General features: G+C 32.8%; 1 protein-coding gene across 6 annotated transcripts in view; it reads left to right on the top strand.

Annotated features, from left to right (window-relative positions):
• Positions 1 to 20,320, top strand: part of UBR5 (ubiquitin protein ligase E3 component n-recognin 5) — a 165,240-nt gene that overhangs the window by 97,520 nt on the left and 47,400 nt on the right. For 5 of the 6 annotated variants that reach the window (XM_012541748.3, XM_003760296.4, XM_012541746.3 and 2 more), the window contains 7 exons: positions 3,310 to 3,422; positions 9,154 to 9,297; positions 9,409 to 9,520; positions 10,213 to 10,367; positions 11,026 to 11,223; positions 15,869 to 16,079; positions 16,694 to 16,820. In XM_012541748.3, coding sequence (XP_012397202.1) covers positions 3,310 to 3,422; positions 9,154 to 9,297; positions 9,409 to 9,520; positions 10,213 to 10,367; positions 11,026 to 11,223; positions 15,869 to 16,079; positions 16,694 to 16,820 — 1,060 coding nt within the window. The remainder of the gene's footprint in view (positions 1 to 3,309; positions 3,423 to 9,153; positions 9,298 to 9,408; positions 9,521 to 10,212; positions 10,368 to 11,025; positions 11,224 to 15,868; positions 16,080 to 16,693; positions 16,821 to 20,320) is intronic. The other variant, XM_023496429.2, reaches the window with a different exon arrangement.

Here is a 20,320-nt window from a genome sequence, read left to right as displayed (position 1 = left end):
TGCTAATTCAGTTCCACTGACCTTGATTGGCATTTAAAGCCCATTCCAATCTCAGTTTCTGGGCTTGTACTATTCCATTCAATTACTTTTTATTCATATACTCTATTATTCACATGACCTGGCAATCTTAAAATCTCCTTTTGCTTTGTCCTAGCTCCAGTTGTTTCCTTTGCCTGGAATTAACTCAGTTCTTCCCATAAGCACTTAGAATCCCTAGTGTTCGTTAGAGTTCTAACTCAGATGCCACCTCCTAATAAATGAGACCTTTTCTCATCCCCCTATCTGCTCCCCCGAAATTTTGGTTAGTATAGTTATATATGCTTTCATATATGATCTCATAAATATATATCATGTCCCCTTGAGGACAGGGACTTTGTTTTGTTTTGTTTTGTTTTCTCTTTGTATTCTATGACTTGAGGGTCAGCTAGATGAACCAATGTCTTCTTGAGTTGAAATCTGTGTAACTAGAACAAGTCACTTAACCCTGTTTGCCTTGATTCCTCAGCTGAAAAGTGAGCTGGAGAAGGAAATGACAAATCCCTCCAGTGTCTTTGCTAAGAAAACCCCACAATGGAGTCAGAAAGAGTTGAACACAGCTGAACAAATGTCTGGCATATGTAGTCCAAGATGATAGGGTTCAATTATTTATTGTCAAGTCTCAATGCTAGATATTCTGTTAATAAGTTTATAGGATCATAGATTCAAATTAGAAGGGATTTCATAGATTATTGGAATCATTTTCCTAATTTTATTGATAAGAAAACTTACACTCAGAGGCATGGTGACTGTCCATAGTGTAAAAGAGTGACAAAGCTAGGATTTGAACTTGGGACCTGTGATTATAAATTTAGTTTAGTGGGTTTTTTTTTTTTTTTTGGTATCAAAAGTATAATCAGGAATATCATCCAGAGAATATAAACCGTACATCAAGTAAATAGGTGGTATATGCAATACACTCTTAAAAGTAATATTGTATCATTTCACTACATAGGTCAGGATGGGAGGAGATTAAAAAAGCAGTGGGGAGGAAAGCAAGTATTATTACTGCTAGAAACAAAAAGTAATTTTAAAAATGAGTAAATATAATCCATTTGCCTCTTAATGATAAAACTCCAGATGGAAAATGTCAGAAACGAACCAGTAGACTTTCAGAAACATTTCTCTATATCATGCCATATATTCACAAGTTACATAGAGTTAAAGAATGCTAGCTCTCTGTTGTAATGTTTGGGCTAACTTTCTGGAGGTCCTTCGGATAGGCCTTGGTCTCAGCAGGATAGACATCATGAGAATGATCAGGAACAGAATCTAGAGTTTATTCTGGCCCAGTCTTGATTTTAGTGTGGGGAGGCTCAAGAGCTACCAGGAGGATGGTAAAAAATAGAATGTCCCATTTCTAGTACCTTCTTAGCCCTTATATACCTTATTGTAATTACATCATTACAGCATACTGATTGTGTGTGAACTAGAGAACCATTACACCACCATGCTAAGTACTAAGTATATGTATATTTGAAAACCATCATCTCCTCAATTCCACTAAGTTAAAACCTTGCTGTAAGTAACCTTGTTTTAAGTATGCTTCTCCAGAGTTCCATCCCTCTACACTCTGTGACAAAAGACTTGGGTTGGTAAGGTAAAAGGCAAAAAAAGTAGTTCTTTTCTCACATGTTGAGACCATATAGGATTCCTTACCAATCACATAGATAAGTCTTCAGTTACAGTCATCATCTCTGCTGATGAATATCAGATGTGAATGATGAAATAGAAAAAAAAAGTTTGTTCTTAAGTATTTCTCTCTATTGGATTTAAATGAAGGAATAATTTCCAAAGTATGGTGCATTACTTTTTTGTATATAGTTTAGCATGATGTTTCTGGCCTCTTTTGGGGAGTTCTGTAATTGACTCAAGAGATTGACCTAATCTCCTAAAGAAAAAAACTAAAAATTAGATTAAGTTCTGTTGTCCCACAATTTAGAGTTGTATGTTTCTTTTGTTGAATTACTGTATCCAATAATATAAATACCTGAAACAGGTATTACTTAATAAAATTTAAGTTGGTTTTATGGAGGAAGAAAGTAGGCTGCAATGCGTTTGGAAAATTGTGCTTGGCTTTTAATGAACCAAACTGCTGCCTGTACCTACAACCTGTTTTTAAAAACTTTGTCCTCTTTTCTGTTTATGAGGCTTCTAACTTGAAAATCTAACTTAGAGTTGAAATTACTCAAAAAGTAATAGGTGAGTAATGGGCTTAAGTAGATTTTTATTGTACTTCTTTAAATGACCTATGTTTAAGAAGTAGTGGTGTAAGGAAACTTCATCAAGGGAATCGCAAGGCGGGCTAATCATGTGAGAGTGAAAAATAAGAAATGAAGAAGCATAACTTAAAATGCAAATGTATGAAGTCCAGAAGATGACTTTAAGTATATTACATAGATTCTCTATGCTAGATCTGTAGGATAATATGAATTAGAATGGCACATGATAATATAACATGGTTTTGAGCTGTAATTCTCAAAACCATATAATTTTTATAGAATTTGTAGTAGGAAATTTTGTCAGCTAATTCTTTGATCCTCAAGGGAAGGAAAGACTGGCTCTATCAACTGTTTCTGTGCTATCTAGTAATTTTTCATAGGTTTCTGGATTTTTGTAGAAGTTATGTAATCTATATAATGAACTGTTAGAAAATAGAAATTTAAGAAATTGTTTTATTGAATTCTTTTTACATTATCAGCATTTCCCCCTGTACCTCTCCCATTAAAAAAAAAAAAAATTTTTTTTTTAAAGAAAAATCAGTAAAGTTGATCAAAGCATTAGAAAAATCTGAAACCACATATAGTAAATGCTGTGCATTTCAAATTCTATCTCACACAGGTAGTTTCTTTAGGCTCTGGCTATGAAAAACTTTTGGGAATGTGTTTAGTGAAACATTAATTTCTATATAGTAAATATGTGACACAGTTACTAGATTTTCCACTCCTTAAATCTTACTTGGGTTTGTTTATTTTTCCCTCTAATTTCTTATCAAATAATAAAAAATTTTTTTCTTGTAATCAAATAATTGACAAGTTTATTCCATTGGCTGCCAATGGAATTTTTTCTCTTTACGCCATTTTATAAAGACATTGTCTACAACAGTTCATTAGACATTTGCTCTGGACATTTCATCTTTTTATACCTTATTGTTATTTAGTAATGATTGTGTGGATATATGTGCATTATAATTCTTTTCTCATATTTAGATGAAATCTATAAAATTTTTTATTATTAGTAGTAGTAGTACTTACCATTTTGTTGTTGTCTAAGAACGACGAAGGTCTACTCCTGCTCCAAAGGAAGAGGAGAAGGTGAATGAAGAACAGTGGTCTCTTAGGGAGGTGGTGTTCGTAGAAGATGTGAAGAATGTTCCTGTTGGCAAGGTTTGGAGGAAACCTTTGTTCTCTCTTTTTGAGATGTTGGTGTTAATAATTTAAAATGTTGTAATAGTATTATTTACCCCATTTTCAAATTTTAAAGAATTTTTGAGTAATTTAAAAACATTAGTTATACTTTTTTTGGGGTATATTTTTACCTTTGTTTTCTGTTATTGGTGTTTTATTTACTGCTTGAATCTTAGAGTTGAAATGAACCCTTAGAATGCATCTAGCACAGTATTTCAACCAGTTTGTGAATCCTGCTGCAAAAGTAGCTTCATAGCCTCCATGAACTTTTCTGGAAACTTCTGGTCAGAAATGATCTTACTTTTGTTTGACAACTCCCTATTATTAGTATTGATTTTAGTTAGCTTTATGAGCTCCTTAAACCTTTATTGAGTTAACTAGTTTGAAAAAGTTCCATGATGGAAGAAATTTTTTAACATAGACTTTGCATTACCTTCTGAACTCACACAGTATATTGAACACTTCGTAAAATTTGTGCTTCATAAATATTTGGGAAATGAGTAACTGTAATCTCTAAAGACTTAGTGTCAAAGAGAACATTTTGCCTCCATTTTTGAATTGCTACAAATGTTTTATCTTTGCACCCCAAATATCCTCCCTTTCCTGTTACATATTGCTGTTCATCACTTATTGTTGGAAGATAGGTATTATACTACTACTTGGTCTTTTCTCTAGGTTTTTAAATATTCAGTTTTTTAATTGTTATTCTTATATCAATTTCATCTTCCCTATTATTTGACCTTTCCTAGGTGCTATTAGTCATGAATACAAACTTTTTACAAAATACACCAAAATATCAGGGTTTGCTGAGAATGGCGGGTGAGAGGAACATTAGGATTGACCCATGAAGACATAATCAAAGCTTAGTATAAAGAAAAATATAAATTAGTCCCTCCTGGAATAAGTAATTTATGAAATGCTTACTTGTGGTAACACTGCACAGATATATCAAATTAGAAATGTATGCTGTATCATTCAGTCTGCCAGAGGGTGATACTTTAAACATTAGACAAATAATAGCTTCATATAGATGAGCAAAAGGTCTAGAAAATTATGGGGGAGGGGTAGAATTTGTAAGGTTAATCCAAAGGGAGAGGGCATAGTTATCATGGAATATTATAAAGCAATAATCATGAGAACTGTTTGGTACTCAGTGAATAGTAGCATGGCAGATCATTGGAACAAAATAGATAAGCAAGGCCCAGAGAAAATTAACATAATATTTCAAAATTTAATTAACTCTGGAACACATAGTATCTTACAGAAAATGTCAGGGAAACTAAAATCAATGAATCAGGAAATAAATTTAACCATGCAATTTATTTTATGTATCCCATAAGCTCTAAATATATAAAATGTCCTGATAATAAATAGCACATTTTTAGAATGAAACTGGTACTGTGCTTTGGAATTCTAGTTAGTAAGAGAATTCATAATCAGCATAATAAATTACTTATCTTTTTTTCACTTAATGTAGTTGCCCATAAGCTCTTCTAGATGTTTTCCTTACATGGCAGTCTACTTAATTAATTGGCCTCATCATGCCTAGAATGCTCAGTACTCACCTTCTCTAACTTATTGGCATCTTATAGTTTGCTTAAAAGTATCTTCATGGAGCCTTTTTAGCCCTTACTTGCCCAACTAGTACAATGTTTTCTCCCGTTGCATTTATATTTTATTTATTTTGAACATTCTATATATAGAGAAAAAAACTCCCTCCTTTCCTCCCCCCTCTCCTTGCTCTCCTCTCCCCTGGTCCCCCCAGAATGTAAGGTTCTTGAGAGGACTGTTTTGTTTTTGGTTTTGTACCCTATTCCAGTTTTTGGTACATATAGTAAGCACTTACAAATGTTTGTTAATTCTTGACTTAAAATTTACAGGAAATTAGAGACAGTTTTTATGGTTAAATTTTTAAAAGTTTTTGCAGTGTAACCAGAATAAAAAAGCTCAGTTGTTAAAAGTAGAAAATAATAATAGAAAATGTTAAGGGATTATACCCCAGAAAATAAGTACATATTTTTTTAAAGAACTACAAATTTTCAACAACTATATTTGAAATATGTTTTAAATCATTAACAAGAGAATTGTAATTTAAACAATTCTTAGTTTTCACTTCCTACTTTTCAGTGGGAAAAGATGGATGTAATCATTGTTGGAGGGTACTGGAAGCACAGCTATTAATATTAGTATTAGGTGTGAAATAATTAATTTTGCAAAATTGAATTTATGTGATCAAATTTTTTGATATCTTCATACACTGTGACATAAGGAATGATGAAAAGAAAAGGAAGCAAACCAGAAAAAGCATCTTACATGCCAAGAACATTAAAAGGAGCAGGAATAATGATCCCTTGTTTTTGGAGAACAGATAATCAACATTTCTGTGTTCAGCTGAGAAGTAACAGAATGATCATGTATACTATCAGGATTAGGTGTTTTGTTGTTGTTGTTGTTGCTTGATTAATTGTAGGGGAAATTGCTGTTTTTGAAAAAGATTGATCTAAAAATAAAAGGTTTTAGTCAACTTTATAAAATAAAGTTATTCAGAAAGTCCAATCAGAAACTCCTTACTTCCTGTAGTAGAGGGATGGAGACGTATAATTGTAGAATGTTAAAACAGACTACACACACACACACACACACACACACACACACACACACCGTGCACTCACACCCCAGTGTGTTTTTATGTAATTGTTCTTTGCTACCAGGAAAGACTGTATGGGATGGGGAATGTAGGAGGAAGTGACAAATATAAAATTTTAAAAGGTCTTAATAAATGCAAGAAATCAAACAAAAGTGGTCTGACTACATTGTTATTTTAATTTGTCTGTAAGATAATAGTACCTTTGACTTGTGGTTTTTTGGTTTATTTTGCCCTGGTTGCTGCTAGTCTTCTGAGCTGCCTAAATGTTGGGGTTATTTTATTTTAATTAAACTATTATGGTCCCTTCTGTTTAGGGTTGGTAGAGTTGTGTTTCTACAAAAACCTTTCTCTCCTAGAAGTGCTTGTTTTTCCCTAGAAACTTAGAGCCAACTGTTTGGGTATAGTTTTGAGATTTGTTCTTTTATATTCAGTCGCATTTAGATCGTTCAGTGACTAGAGCTTCCGGCCTGGAGTCAGGAAAAGCTGAGCTCAAAGCCATCCTCTGACCCTTGTTAGCTGGGCCTGGGCAAGTCACTTATCTTTGTTTGTCTTCATCCAATTGTAGAAAGAAAGGCAAGCTGCCTCAGCATCTTTGCCAAGGAAATCCTTTGGATAGTATGGTCCACAGGGTCAGGTGCAACTGAACAACAACAGTGATTTCTTGTTGTGCTTTTGCATTTGGGTTCAACTCTTATGTATTCTTGGCTAAAATGAGTGTTTGCTAATTTATTCCCTGGGTATTGCTATTCATACCAAATCTCTGACAAACACCAATAGGGAGCAGGCTATTAAAGAAAACTAAGAAAAGGTAGGCAATTCTTGCTTTCTTACATTTAATTCTTGCTTTTCTTAACTTTGATACCAATTGCTGATGGATGTATCTACATTGAAGTGATGTAATTTTATTTTGTATTTTGAATATTTGGTCACAATTTACAAACAAGGATCCCTGAAATCTTTTAAGATGCAAAGCTACTTTCTATAACATAAAGGGCTCTGGACAATAAAAACCAGATTTGAATCCTGCTTCCAATACTCAAAGGCTGTGTGACCATAAGCAAATTACTTTGCCCTCTCAGTGTTTAATTTTCTGTAAAGCAGACAATCCCTAAAATAATCATCTTACAGGTAATCTTAGGATCGTTTGTGATTATATAGTACAATATATTCTGTATAAATCTTGTTCATACATATTTGCTTCTTGTCTCATATAAGATTGATTGCTCTTTGAAGGCAAGGCCTTTTAAACTTTTTTGTTTCCCCCACATTTAACATAGTGTCTAGCACATAGTAGGTGCTTGCTAAAAAGCTTCCTGACTTGACACATTGTTTTGAAGATAAGACTTTGAACATTCAAAAAACAGTTAACTGTTGACGACTCCATGTGGGGTTTTCTCAGCAAAGATACTGAAGAGCTTCGCCTTTTCCTTCTCATGCTCATTTTACAGATGAGGAAACTGAGGCAAACAGGGTTAAGTGACTTAACCAAGGTCATATAGCTGGTTAGTGTCTGAGGGCAGATTTGAACTCAGGAAATTGTATCTTCCTGATTCAAGGTGTAGCATTTTATGTACTGTGCCACCTAGCAACCCTTTGCTACTATTTCAGCACTGAATAAAATTTTCTGAGAAGTTTTAGTTACAATGGTGTTGGTAGTAGTAATGATAATAATGCTTAATAGTAATGACAGCTAACATTTATATAGAGGAGGTACTGTGTTAAGTGCTATATAATTTAGTATCTCATTTGATATTCACAGCAATTGTGGGATTTAGGTGCTGTTATTTCCATTTTGTATCCATTTTACAGTTGAGAAAACAGGGGAAACAGATACTCGATGACTCCAGACAAGGTCTTCCTGTCTCTAGACCCCACACTATCTAGCTGTCCTTTTAAGAAAGGAAAGGAAATAATTATAAACAGAAAACTTTTTCTTCATATATACATTTAATGATCTCAGCTTTATCTTAAATTCAGTTATCTTAATTTTATCAAATTTTATTTATATCTTAGGTTTGACCTATAATGTGACAGGCTACTGAATACAAACACATTGCTTTCAAAATAATTTGTTTAGCTCGAAACTTTTTTTAAAATTTGGTATTTCATCTTAAAAATGTTGAAATTTCTATAAAACACGGTCTCTGCAGTTTGCAATAATCTTCATTGAATTTATTAAAACTCGTTTTGGAGGAGGTGAGGAACTATTTTCTCTGCTTATCATTTTTATATGCTGAGTTGTCAAATTGCTCTATGTTGTTATTCAATTTGTAAAGGGGATATTATCCTTTCATTTGAGCTTTTAAAAGGATCCATCATTGCACAGATGTGACTAAAAAGCAGATTGTTGACCCTTCCTCCTTTACAATTTTGATAGATGATTTTTGAGCCCTGCTATTGCAAAGCAAACCAAAAATCCTAGCCAAACAGCATTTGACCAGACCTGTTATCAAAGTCTTTTATTTACAGTTTGGTAGGATCTAGGATAGTTTTTGCTTCTTTGCCATTGATTTTGAAAGCTGGGGGCCACTGACCCCCCTATGCCACAATAGGGAATTAAACAAAGCTTCAGTGCAGGTTTGCATGGTGGTATGATCCCTTGGTTTAAAAGAAAGAATGGTTATTTTTTGATTGCTTTTTAATGGAGAAAAAAAAGCTGGTTAATTTTGTGGATTTCTTTCTTACAGTTGTTTAGTGATGACTGAATGTCTACAATTAAACATTTAATTTTGTATTTTCATTAAGATTTCCAGAAAATGAAATGTGAACTAGAATAATCTTAGCTTTTCTGTTTAATACATGTGTGACTAGACAAAACACTTTTCCTTTGTTAGACTTGGTTTTCTAATCTGTAAGATGAAAGGGTTTATAGAGATATGATCTCTAATGTTCTTTTTAGTTTGAAATTATAGTTTAAGTAATTTTGTAGTCTTTTTTTTTGTTTGCTTTTATAAAAATGACAAAGAATCATAACTTTATTAATTTTAAATAGTATTAATGTGTAGCATTTGTATATTGATTTCAATTTAGTGATTTAACATTTTTAATATATTACACACCTAGGTACTAAAAGTAGATGGTGCCTATGTTGCTGTGAAATTTCCAGGCACTTCCAGTAATACAAATTGTCAGAGCAGCTCTAGTTCGGATCCTGATCCATCTTCTCTTCTTCAAGATTGTAGGCTTCTAAGAATTGATGAATTACAGGTATGTTTGAAGTCACATTGTAGTAACTTTAGAAACTAATTTTAGCTGAAGTTTCTGGTTTATCTTGTGATTGTATATTGACTCAAACTTAATTTCTTTTTTACCATGTAGGTGGTCAAAACTGGTGGTACACCCAAGGTTCCCGATTGTTTCCAAAGAACCCCTAAGAAGTTGTGTATTCCTGAAAAGACAGAAATTTTAGCAGTGAATGTAGATTCAAAAGGTAAAGCTTTTTTCACCCCTATAATTTTTTTTATTTCACTATTTCCAATTGCCTCTTCATTATCTTTTTTTCCCCCTGAGGCAATTGGAGTTAAGTGACTTGCCCAGGGTCACACTGCTAGGCCATGTTAAGTGTCTGAGGCCAGATTTGAATCCAAGTATCCTGACTTAAGGGTTGGTGCACCACCTAGCTGATCTCTCTTTTTATCTTCTTAATGCTTTTGAAGCAAGTCATTGGGAATAGTTTTGTAATATGGGGAAATAATTCAGACTGATTTGAAGCATTCCATAGCAGTAGAGGGACAGTGTAGTGAAAGGAAAATTGTAATAGGATTAAAGTCTCAGTTTCAGTTTTGACTATCATTTTTTAATGTTGCCTTGGATAAGCTACTTAGTCTGAGCTTGTTTCTGTCTTTGCAAATTGGAATATTACCCACCTAAAATACCCTAAGTGGTTGTTTTCAAGATCAAGTTAGGCAATTAAAAAAAGATGTTTGAGATGGGTATCAGATATGGGATACTGTGGTGGTGCTATTAAATTGTTCTAAAGCCTACTGAATGTTTGCTTTTGTTTGAATTGTTTTTCATATTGACTAGCTAGAGATTTTTGGGTTTCTAATGAAGGTGTTGATGTTAAATAAATCAATGAATGTTTGTATTTAATTTTTTTTCTTCATTTATATGCTACTAAAGGTGTGCACGCTGTTTTAAAGACTGGGAATTGGGTGCGATACTGTATCTTTGACCTCGCTACAGGAAAAGCAGAACAAGAAAACAATTTTCCTACTAGCAGTATTGCCTTCCTGGGTCAGAATGAGAGGAATGTTGCTATTTTCACTGCTGGACAGGTATGAAGATGGTGAAATAGTTAAGAGACATGGAATTTGGAGTAACATAGATACTTTATAAAGTTAATGTGGATTCAGGGTGCTTTCTTAGTAAATTGTAGCAACATTTAAAAAAGCAATCAGCCTATTTTATATGTGCTCTGGAATCTTGGGTTTAGTTCTTACCAGTATTCCTTATTCAAAGAAAAAAATGATTTCCAACCTATTCTCCAGTGACTTGATTTCAACAATTACAAATGCGCAAATGCTAAAAATTTAAGATCCCCCTTTCCTGTGTTCACAAATATCAGTAGTATAAGAGACAAGAGGTATACTGTATTTAATGTTGACTTTAATATCAACAAGAACTGGTTTCAAGTCTTGCCTCTGAAGTAGACATTCTTTCTGACCCTGGAAAAGTCTCTTGGTAAATGTTTAAGACTAAAAATTGCAGGGAATGTACTGACCTCTACTGACAGTAAAAGTGCCTGGCCCAGGACATTTCTGAGACAAGTTAAATTGCTATTCTTATCCCTTCCTTATCCTTAGCATATTTTAATATAGAACTCTTACATTCATTTTAACATTCAGTTTGAATTTAAGCCTTTTAAAACATAACTTAAGGTTGTTTTTTGTTTGTTTTTGTTTTTCTTCTCCCTTTCCTCTCTCCTCAATACAGGAATCACCCATTATTCTTAGAGATGGGAATGGTACTATCTATCCTATGGCAAAAGATTGTATGGGAGGAATAAGGGATCCCGACTGGCTTGATCTTCCACCTATCAGTAGTCTTGGAATGGGGGTGCATTCTTTAACAAATCTTCCTGCTAATTCAACCATCAAAAAGAAAGCTGCTATTATCATCATGGCTGTAGAGGTAATATTTCATATTCTTTTTATGAAATATTTCTTGTAAAGTTTGAAGATATTCCCCTGACCCAGCACATTCTTTATTTTCTTTGGTTTAACATTTTTGCCTTTGTAGCATTTCTTAAAATATAGAATTTAATGAAGCAGTGTGATATAGTGCTTTGTTGCAGGAACTTAATTTGTGTGACAATGACATCGTTTTCATCAGTTTGAAGTTAATTTAAATCTGGTCAACATTTTGAGAAAGGACTTGATGATCAGAATAAAATCTTAGATGTAACTAAGTTGTGAATAATAATTGAAATTGAGATATAAATTAGAATTATTTTGTTGTAGTACATCCATAGAAATAATTTGACATTTTAACATGTTATAACAAGTCTTCATTTGTAGAACATAACCTCCCTTCCTCTACAAATTTTGAATAAGTTAAAGTTTAGATGTTTAAATCTGGCAGTACCAAATTCTGTGTATTCTTATATTCTAACTATATTAATATCCTTTTAATCTAATATCATAAATGTGCCACTAGACTTTTTATCTATATGAATGTCTCAGATTATTGATGTTTACCCTATTGAGAATAATTTTATGGATAGAAATAGTTCTAAGGGTATTATAGAACTACTCTTTCATCAGAACTACATTGCACTATTTATTTAGCCTTTTCTTGGTGACTCATATTCTTTCTGATGACTATCAGTTTTTTGTATGTGCCCTTGAGGCATCTTACTTCATTGTACAAACATATCTTTCAGGGGCTTTTGAGGTCTTGGGACTTCTGTATTATATGCTCCCTAGACTGATCAATTTGTTTATCTGACTCTGATTGCTTTTATTTTGTCATTTTAAATCTTAGCAATGTTTTACATCCTTTTCTTAAATAATTCTTTCTTGATACATGCCCACTTTTAATTTGCTGTGGGTTGAAAAATCCAATTGTCATGTCAGTTAGATTTGCCTAACAAGTAGACTTTGAGCAACCGTGAATGTGACGATGAATGTAGTCTCTCATAATAATATTCACAAGCTTTTGTACAGGGGATTTTGAGATCCTTTTTGCTGGTGATCTTTATTTATTCATTTATTTTAATATTGTTACCTGGATTTTGACTCTTCAAATATTAAGGTTTCTTAATAACTGTATGTAATGGGTTTTCTCTTTAGTTTAAATTTTCAAAAAGAAATCTCAAGCGTGTCATTTGATTAAAATTTCATGTGAGGAACATGCCTAACAAATAAAAGAATAGTCAAGTAGTGTTTAGTTATTTTTACTGTATTTAAGCTAGGAGTATACAGAGTCTTCCTTATAGTATCAGTCTATTAGCAAATCTACCTTCATTTCCAGGTAGCATATTTTGCCAGAGATGTATTAAATTTGTTTTGGAAAACTTAGATTGTCTGTTTTGGTTTGGTGTTAGGTTTTTGTTTGTTTGTTTGTTTGTTTGGGGGGGGGATTTCACACTTTTCTCTGGTTCTTTTTCATTATAGTAATTTTAATCTTGAGTGTAAAAATAATAAAAAGAATATTTTTTTAAAAAAGTTTGGTTGATGTTAAGTCATAACTTAAGTTTCTGCTAAATAATGAAACATTTACAATTATCTTCTTCATTGAGCTTCAAATTGAACACTTTTTTTTAAAAAATTCATTTATTCAACTCTGTGTTAAATGCCTATTGAATATCCAACAATGGTATGGTTCATTTTAGAAACAGGAAGTGGTATAGAAGTTTTTACATTTCAGAATGCCTCAGATTTACTGTGTAAATATAATAGCTCTGTGTCAGAGTAGTCTTGAAATATAGTAGGAAAGCTTGTAAGCACTTGTTGGGTTGAATATTTGGGAATCTCCTGACCTTTTGGCCTTATTTTGGATGTGACCAATTATAGCTTGTGTAAAGGTCTTGAATCTTTATCTTAGACCACACTGGGGCCTCTTGCAGTTGAGCAAGTGCTCATTTGACAGTACTAGCTGGTGTATCAAATGACCTGATTATTGTGTTGTGTTAATTGCCGTGACTAAATATGGTAGGGTATTTAAAATATTGGAGAGACATCACAGTGACTTAGATGCTTTTCAGTATTTTTATAATTCCTAGATAATTATTAAGTGGAAACGAAATTTTAATTAAAAGGAATTTGTAAAAGTTGTTTTAGCTTTTCTAAGCCCCATAGAAAGAACTGGACTTTTACCTTCTGAATCTGTTTTCTGCTACTTTTAGCATACTTTTTAGAGCTGGAAGGAATTTCAAAGCCATTTAGATCAAACTCTTTTTTAAGAAGAGAGATCTGAGGCCTAGGAGGTGAAATCACTTGCCAAAGGTCAGATAAAAATAGTGATAGAGCCAGGAGAATCCATATTGTCTAATGCTAAATCCCATAGGCTTAGGAGAATGTGTTTAGCAAGTAATTACATCAGTATTCTCAGATTCTTTGAACAGTGAAGTGCATTGGTTGTCGCTAATGGATAAGCCTTCTACCTGATTTTTGGCAAGTTGAAATTTATGCCTAGATCACAGGTCATGTGCAGTATATTGTGTTTTGGGTATCCCCCACTGTCTGTCCTGTAGAGACAGCCCTCCAATTTCTCTTGCAGCAGGAAACACATGCTTTTCCTATGGCTCTTCCTGGTCTGGACAAAGAGAATTAAAGAACCAGGTTAGGGATAGAGGGACACTCTCCCATCCTCCCAGCTTCTGTCATCTTCCAGAGGAATCAGGTCTGAAACGTAACTCTGTCTTTTTTGACGGTGCTTACTATTGCCTAGAAGCTACTTATCTCTCCTCTCCACAATCCCCATACCCTCAAATTGCAGATTGTCAATTATTTCCCCAGTTAGGTTATAAATTGCTTGAGGATAGGAATTATACTCTTGTATTTCCCCCATCCCAACACTTAGAACTGTGATTTACCATAATAGACATTCAGTAAACAATGTTTATTTTTAACTTAATAACCATTTCTACAGATAATTTTGATTTATTATTACATTTTTGATTCATTAATTAGGAATTAGTATTTCTTATTTCTCTACCAATGTTTGAATTTTTTCCACTGTTTTTCACTTAATTGTCCTGATTTGTAGGTAACTGTTGATGAGGTTAAATTAAGGATAGATTTTTAGGGAAGGAAATATTTCAATTTTTGTTTTCTCTCCCCCAATGCTAAGCATAGTGCCCTGGTTTTTTAAAAAGTCACTAAGAACTATTTGTTGAATGTTCTCAATCTGGTGTTCATGCTTGCTGATATTCTTTCTACAAGAAAGGAGAATCTGTTTAGATATTTAAAATAGAAACCTATCTCTAGAAGTATTTTGTTTAACAAGTTTCTTGGCAACACGTAAAATACCTAAATGTTGAGTTTGCTCACATCTTTGTTTTATTCCAGCAATCATTAAAAAAAAAATGTAATTAAAGTGGATTAGAATCTTTTTTGGAATTTCCACTATGAGGCAAAAATATTTAATGTTTTGGAGCATTGATACTTGAAGTCTAATTAAAATCATTAAATCTGTATAAATTTGGCTATGATTGAAATTCCAGCATGTCTCCATTCATGCTTCCTTTGATATTGTGAAGAGTTCACATATTTAATTCTTTAAAGTATTTGTCCCTTGGGCTCTTAGTAAGGGCTACACTTTTAAATAAATCTGATCAATGTTAATTAAAGAAAAGTGTAGTTTACTGAATTAAAAGAAATCAAACAAGACGCAGTATGTTTCACATTGAAGCCAATTATTTGGAACACCAGAACCAAATGTCTGAGCTACTAAATCTGAAAATCAAAACTCCTCTACATCAGTTATTATAAGCCTCTCAGGGATAACATGGCCCAATTTAAAAAGCACTTCATATGGATTCCGAAACTGGGTTCAAGTCTAGATCTTGCCATTTATTCTCCATGTAACCTTGTATTCCTCTCTGATTCAATTCCCCCATTTATAAATAAAGCAGTTATGCTTCATGATCTCTCGTGATTCATAGGACAAGTAGGTGATTCTAAGATTCTGTCTTTGTCTTTTCTCTGACTTTGAGCCCTTGTTGAATCATTTTTCAGGGAGAGTTCTAAAAGGTCTCTGGTAACGTAACATTGCTATCAGTGAGGTATACTGTTTGTTGTTAATGACAAGGGTGTTCATAATAACAGGAGGGTAATAGAAAACAATCAAAGAAAGAAAGCATAGTGTTGTGGAGATGTTTAGTGACTACTTTAAAGCCACCCATGGTATCATGGTCCTGTTTATAATTAAGGACATGGAGTATTTTGTTTATTCTGGAGCTGCTTAAGCAAATGCATCAAAATGATTAAGATCATTTTGGTGCTTGAAAGGGGAGGGGCAGGAAGAAAAGGTTCCAGAAAATAAAATCATGGGGAACATATTAGTCACTTTAGATGTCGGATAAACAAGGTTATTACTGTAATAACTGAATATACATGAGACACAATTTTTAGTGATCTTACCTTTATCAGTATCTTAATTTTCCCCCTAACATCATTAGGGAAAAGATTGATTTGTTTTGTTTTGTTTTGTTTTTTTAATATGTGTGAGGGAATTTCCTGTACTACAGCAGTTTATTTTCATTTCTAGATATGATCTAAAATTTTAGTCTTGATACTTAATGTAATCATTTTTATTTCTTATTTGAGTACAGAAACAAACCTTAATGCAGCATATTCTCCGATGTGACTATGAGGCCTGTCGACAGTATCTTTTGAATCTTGAGCAAGCAGTTGTTTTGGATCAGAATCCACAGATCCTGCAGACATTCCTCAGTCATAGATGTGATGGAAATCGTAATATTTTGCATGCTTGTGTATCTGTATGCTTTCCAACTAGCAACAAAGAAACCAAGGAAGAAGAAGGTAAGTTTAAAAACTACCTAAAAGGTAAAGATTATTTTATCTAATAAAAAGTATATAAAAGTAGTAGCTTTTCATTTGGAGGGACAAAATAAAGATTTGTTTATATATGTAGGAACATTTCAATTCATACTGTGTACTTGATAGCCAGTGAATACCACTGATATCTATCTATCATTGCTGCCTGGCTTTGTTTTACAAAATTTTTTGAGGTTCAACTCATTGGTATTGAAATTACTTTGATTGGAAAAGGTTATACCTGTAATATGTTAATTGTTAAACATATCATCCTTACTCCCTTGAGAATATTCAGGGTATAAATGATGAGAAAAATTTTGAGCTTTTACTTCATTTTGAGTACTGTTTTGGTAGCCTAGTTTTTGTACATATGCTAATTTCTGAATTTTAGTGTTTCAGTAAAGCAGATAAATATTAATTAACTTAAGATAACAGTAGTACAGTTGTTCTTAACTGGATGTTATTTCCTAAAGAATAGAAACACTTTCTATTTTTATTATGTTAGATTGATTTTAAAAATTAATAAATAAAATTATTAGCTATAGTTAATTAAAATTTTATCTTTTGCCTTTGGTACCAAATGTTTTCTTATGTTTCAGAAGCAGAGCGCTCTGAAAGAAATACATTTGCAGAAAGACTTTCAGCAGTTGAGGCTATTGCAAATGCCATATCCGTGGTTTCAAGTAATGGCCCAGGTAATCGGACTGGATCATCAAGTAGCCGAAGGTAAAGTGATTTTCAACCAGAAATTTTGATTTAGAGAACAGAAAAATAGAAGCAAATAGTATCGTATTTTTTGAAACGGTTGTAATTCTAATTAGTTTTACAATAGAAAGGAATGTCTGACATGATTGAGAGCAACCTTATTTGTATCTTACCTCTTACCACCCCCATTCCTCCTTCCTCCCAAAAAAAGTCCCAAATTTAATAATCTAGTGACTTTTTAATCCGGATATAATCCAACACACTAAATTAGTCATTGTTGCACAGGAGAAATTGATATCAAATTGAAAATAATTTTTTCATAAATAATTCATAAATAAAATAATTCCCATTATTTATTCTTTTATGCACATTCTAGGTCTTTGTTAACATATCCTATTAATGAAAGAAAATACTAGGAAAATTTACTTAATTTAGCACTTTAGTTACGCAAAAATTATTCACTCCATGTTAGTATCTCTAAATTGTGTGATAATGTGTTGCATGTTCAAAAAAAATTCTGATTACTGGTGTGCCTGTCACTATAAAACATAAGGACTTAAACCTCTGTTTAAAAATTTTAAATCCCTAATTGCATCAAAAACCCAGCCCCTATAAATAAATTTTTTAGGTACAAAAAGAAATAAACACCCATTTGTACCTTTATGTAGGTGTTTGTGACATGCACACACATTTTACTAAATTTTCCTTACAACAGTCCTATGAAATAGAAAGTGGAAGTCTTATCCTCTTTTTTTCAGGTGAGCAAATTGAATCTCAGGTAGCTTATGTCACTTGCTGCCCCATTCTCCACTTGTTTCCCTCATTCCTCATCCCGTACTGCCCTGCCAGAGTCAGAGAAATTTAAGAGAGGAGCAAGTTGTATAATTCCACATCCTTTGCTCTTTCCACTACTACACTATCTCTCTGTGTCCCATATTATGACTTCAGTATGAGGCACAGAAAGTAAAATGTACAAAATAAAAAGTATTTTGATTTTTGTCTAAAACTTACGCTTAGAAGTTAGATTAAAGGAAAGATTTGGGTCTAAAATTTATAGAAAGATTATTCAGAAGTTTACTATTGGAATTATTTCAATCATTTTACTTCCTCGGGGAAGGTACTGATGCAAATCAAGTTGGCTTCTTTGATATGGTTGGTCCAAATGCCACTGCTGCCATCCTTTGTTCATATGAGGATTATTTTGAAGGCAAACACTAAAAGGAGCTTCAGGAGTGGGTAACGAATGGCTCACAGAAATAATTTGCAGTATAAGCTCCTTTGAGGAATTTGCTGAAGATATTACTGCAGTTCTTTTAACCAGTTTCAAAATCAGGGCTGTCTGTTGAAACAGATGAAAGCACAGGAATCTTAACCAACGTCTGACAATAGGAAATCCACAGACTTCATTGATGTCATCATGTAGCCAACAATGGATTATATATGAGTTTCCCCTTGATGTGTATGCAGGTTTGAGAATCATGAGCTGTATGCCCAAAACTGATGTACTCTCAGTGTTAAGTACTGTTATATTTCTTCAGATGATGATTTACCTCAAGTTTTGTTATGTGACTGGATAGGTCCTTGAGTACAAAGGGCAGATTTAGTGGAAAACATGATTGATGCATCTGATTGCAGGTGTATTTACTCTAGAGATCGTTAATCTCGAAGACACATGACCTTCGCTTTTTTGTCACAGTGGTGTATTTGAACCATGACTGGATACTAAGGCTTCTGTAGTATGGATATAACGTGGTTACAAAGAGGAAATTACACCATCCTTGAATTCTTCCATATTGTCAGAAAATACGATGACTGCAGGCAAGCCTATAAGAAGAAAACTCAAAACTCTGAATCTTAGCAGCCAAGATGGTATCTCCTCAGTATAATCCTCAGCCACTGAGGATCCAGGTGAATCTTCATGAATTGTGTACAACGTCTTGAAGAATAATTTTCTTTTTTAAGAATCTGTAAGAGGACCTGGGCATTCTGTTAAAATCTTTACCCAAAAGAAAATGAAGAAAAGAGGCTAAGGACAATTTAAAATAAAAAAAAAAAAGTAGGGGGAGGGATGACTTCTTGTCCCTCTCTTTTATAAGCATTTGACTACATCAGAACAACAAAAGTGGGAATTTACAAGTTCTTGGTTTGTAAGCTTCATGCATTCTTCACACACTCTTAAGCTTTTCTCTTGTTGATAAAATGATATCATGTATTTGCTATATGTGAATCAGATATGCAGTACTTCCTACTTATTGTTCATTGTATCTTGAGGCATTTTAAAGACACCAAAGGTCTACTTCTAATAAGTTAAAATTGTAAAAATGTCATTGTTTAAAAAAAAAAAAAAGTAGATAAATATTGTCCTGATAGAATGTCCTACTTATAGAGCTGTGATACCTATCTAGGATTTCTGTGTAAGTATTTTACTTAGTAAGGAGTTGAGGTCATCTGGACTTACTGACATAATTTCTTACATTGTCTTTATGTTGTCTTAAGATCACAATTTAATCATTTAAAAAACAAGATATATTACAGAAGAATTGTTTGCTTTACAGAAGATATTAGCCACTGAGTTTCTTTTATGCATATTTTAAATTATTCAGTTTGCATGGATACCTCCATGTAACTTCAGAATACATATATTCACACACGTATACATACAGGAAAACTTAGTGAAATGTTACAGAAGATATTTTTTCAAAATTTGGCAACAATCAGAATTTCTGTAAGAATTTTTTAATTTTTGGTGGTGTAATGGGAGATACGTAGTCTCAACATAAAATACCATTACAAATAATATTACTATTTTTACTATTTTAAATTACTATTTACTATTACTATTTTAAAATCATGTTGCTTGGCCCTTCAGTTTGACTTTCTGTTCTATAAAGCTTTAAAGATTTTAGGGATACTAAGGATTTTTGCTGTTTATAATAGATTAATTAGTTGTAAATATTTTGTTGCCTTTGTGATTATTTTAATTTTTTTCCTTGGGGGATTATGTTTATACAATTTCAGTTTTGAAGACCAAGTACTAAAAATAATAGCATTTAAAAATATATTTCAAAGATCTAATTTCTTTGGTCATGTCCTTGTGATTGGAATCATCTCTTTCTGATATTTGTATAGGTTCAAAAACTAAGCTTCCTTATTGAAAATTGATCAGAATTTTTTTAAAATAATAATTTGCCTCATCATTATTATTTTTAGAACACAAAGATGTGGTGTTATATAATTTCATAAAACTAGATTAGATAGAGGCAATGTACCCTGTTGTATGTAATTATAAAGCAGGGAATACAGTATTTGACTTCATCTTTTTCATTTTCTCACTTGGATCTTTTTCACTTTTCTTGAAGTTGTAAAAGGAGTTTTTAATTATAATCCCTTATCTATTTAATATGGGAGCATGACACAGTGGTTTTAAGTCTGAACTGGAAACTCGGCTCTTACTCCCACACATTCTTTCTTGCTCTGTGAATCTAGAGCTGTTATATATCTATCTAGAAGCAGCATATGAC

This window comes from Sarcophilus harrisii, chromosome 1 (assembly GCF_902635505.1).
Source record: "Sarcophilus harrisii chromosome 1, mSarHar1.11, whole genome shotgun sequence".
Classification (NCBI taxonomy): Eukaryota; Metazoa; Chordata; class Mammalia; order Dasyuromorphia; family Dasyuridae; genus Sarcophilus; species Sarcophilus harrisii.
The sequence above is the reverse complement of the archived record's forward strand: the minus strand, read 5'-3'. Positions and strand labels throughout refer to the sequence as shown.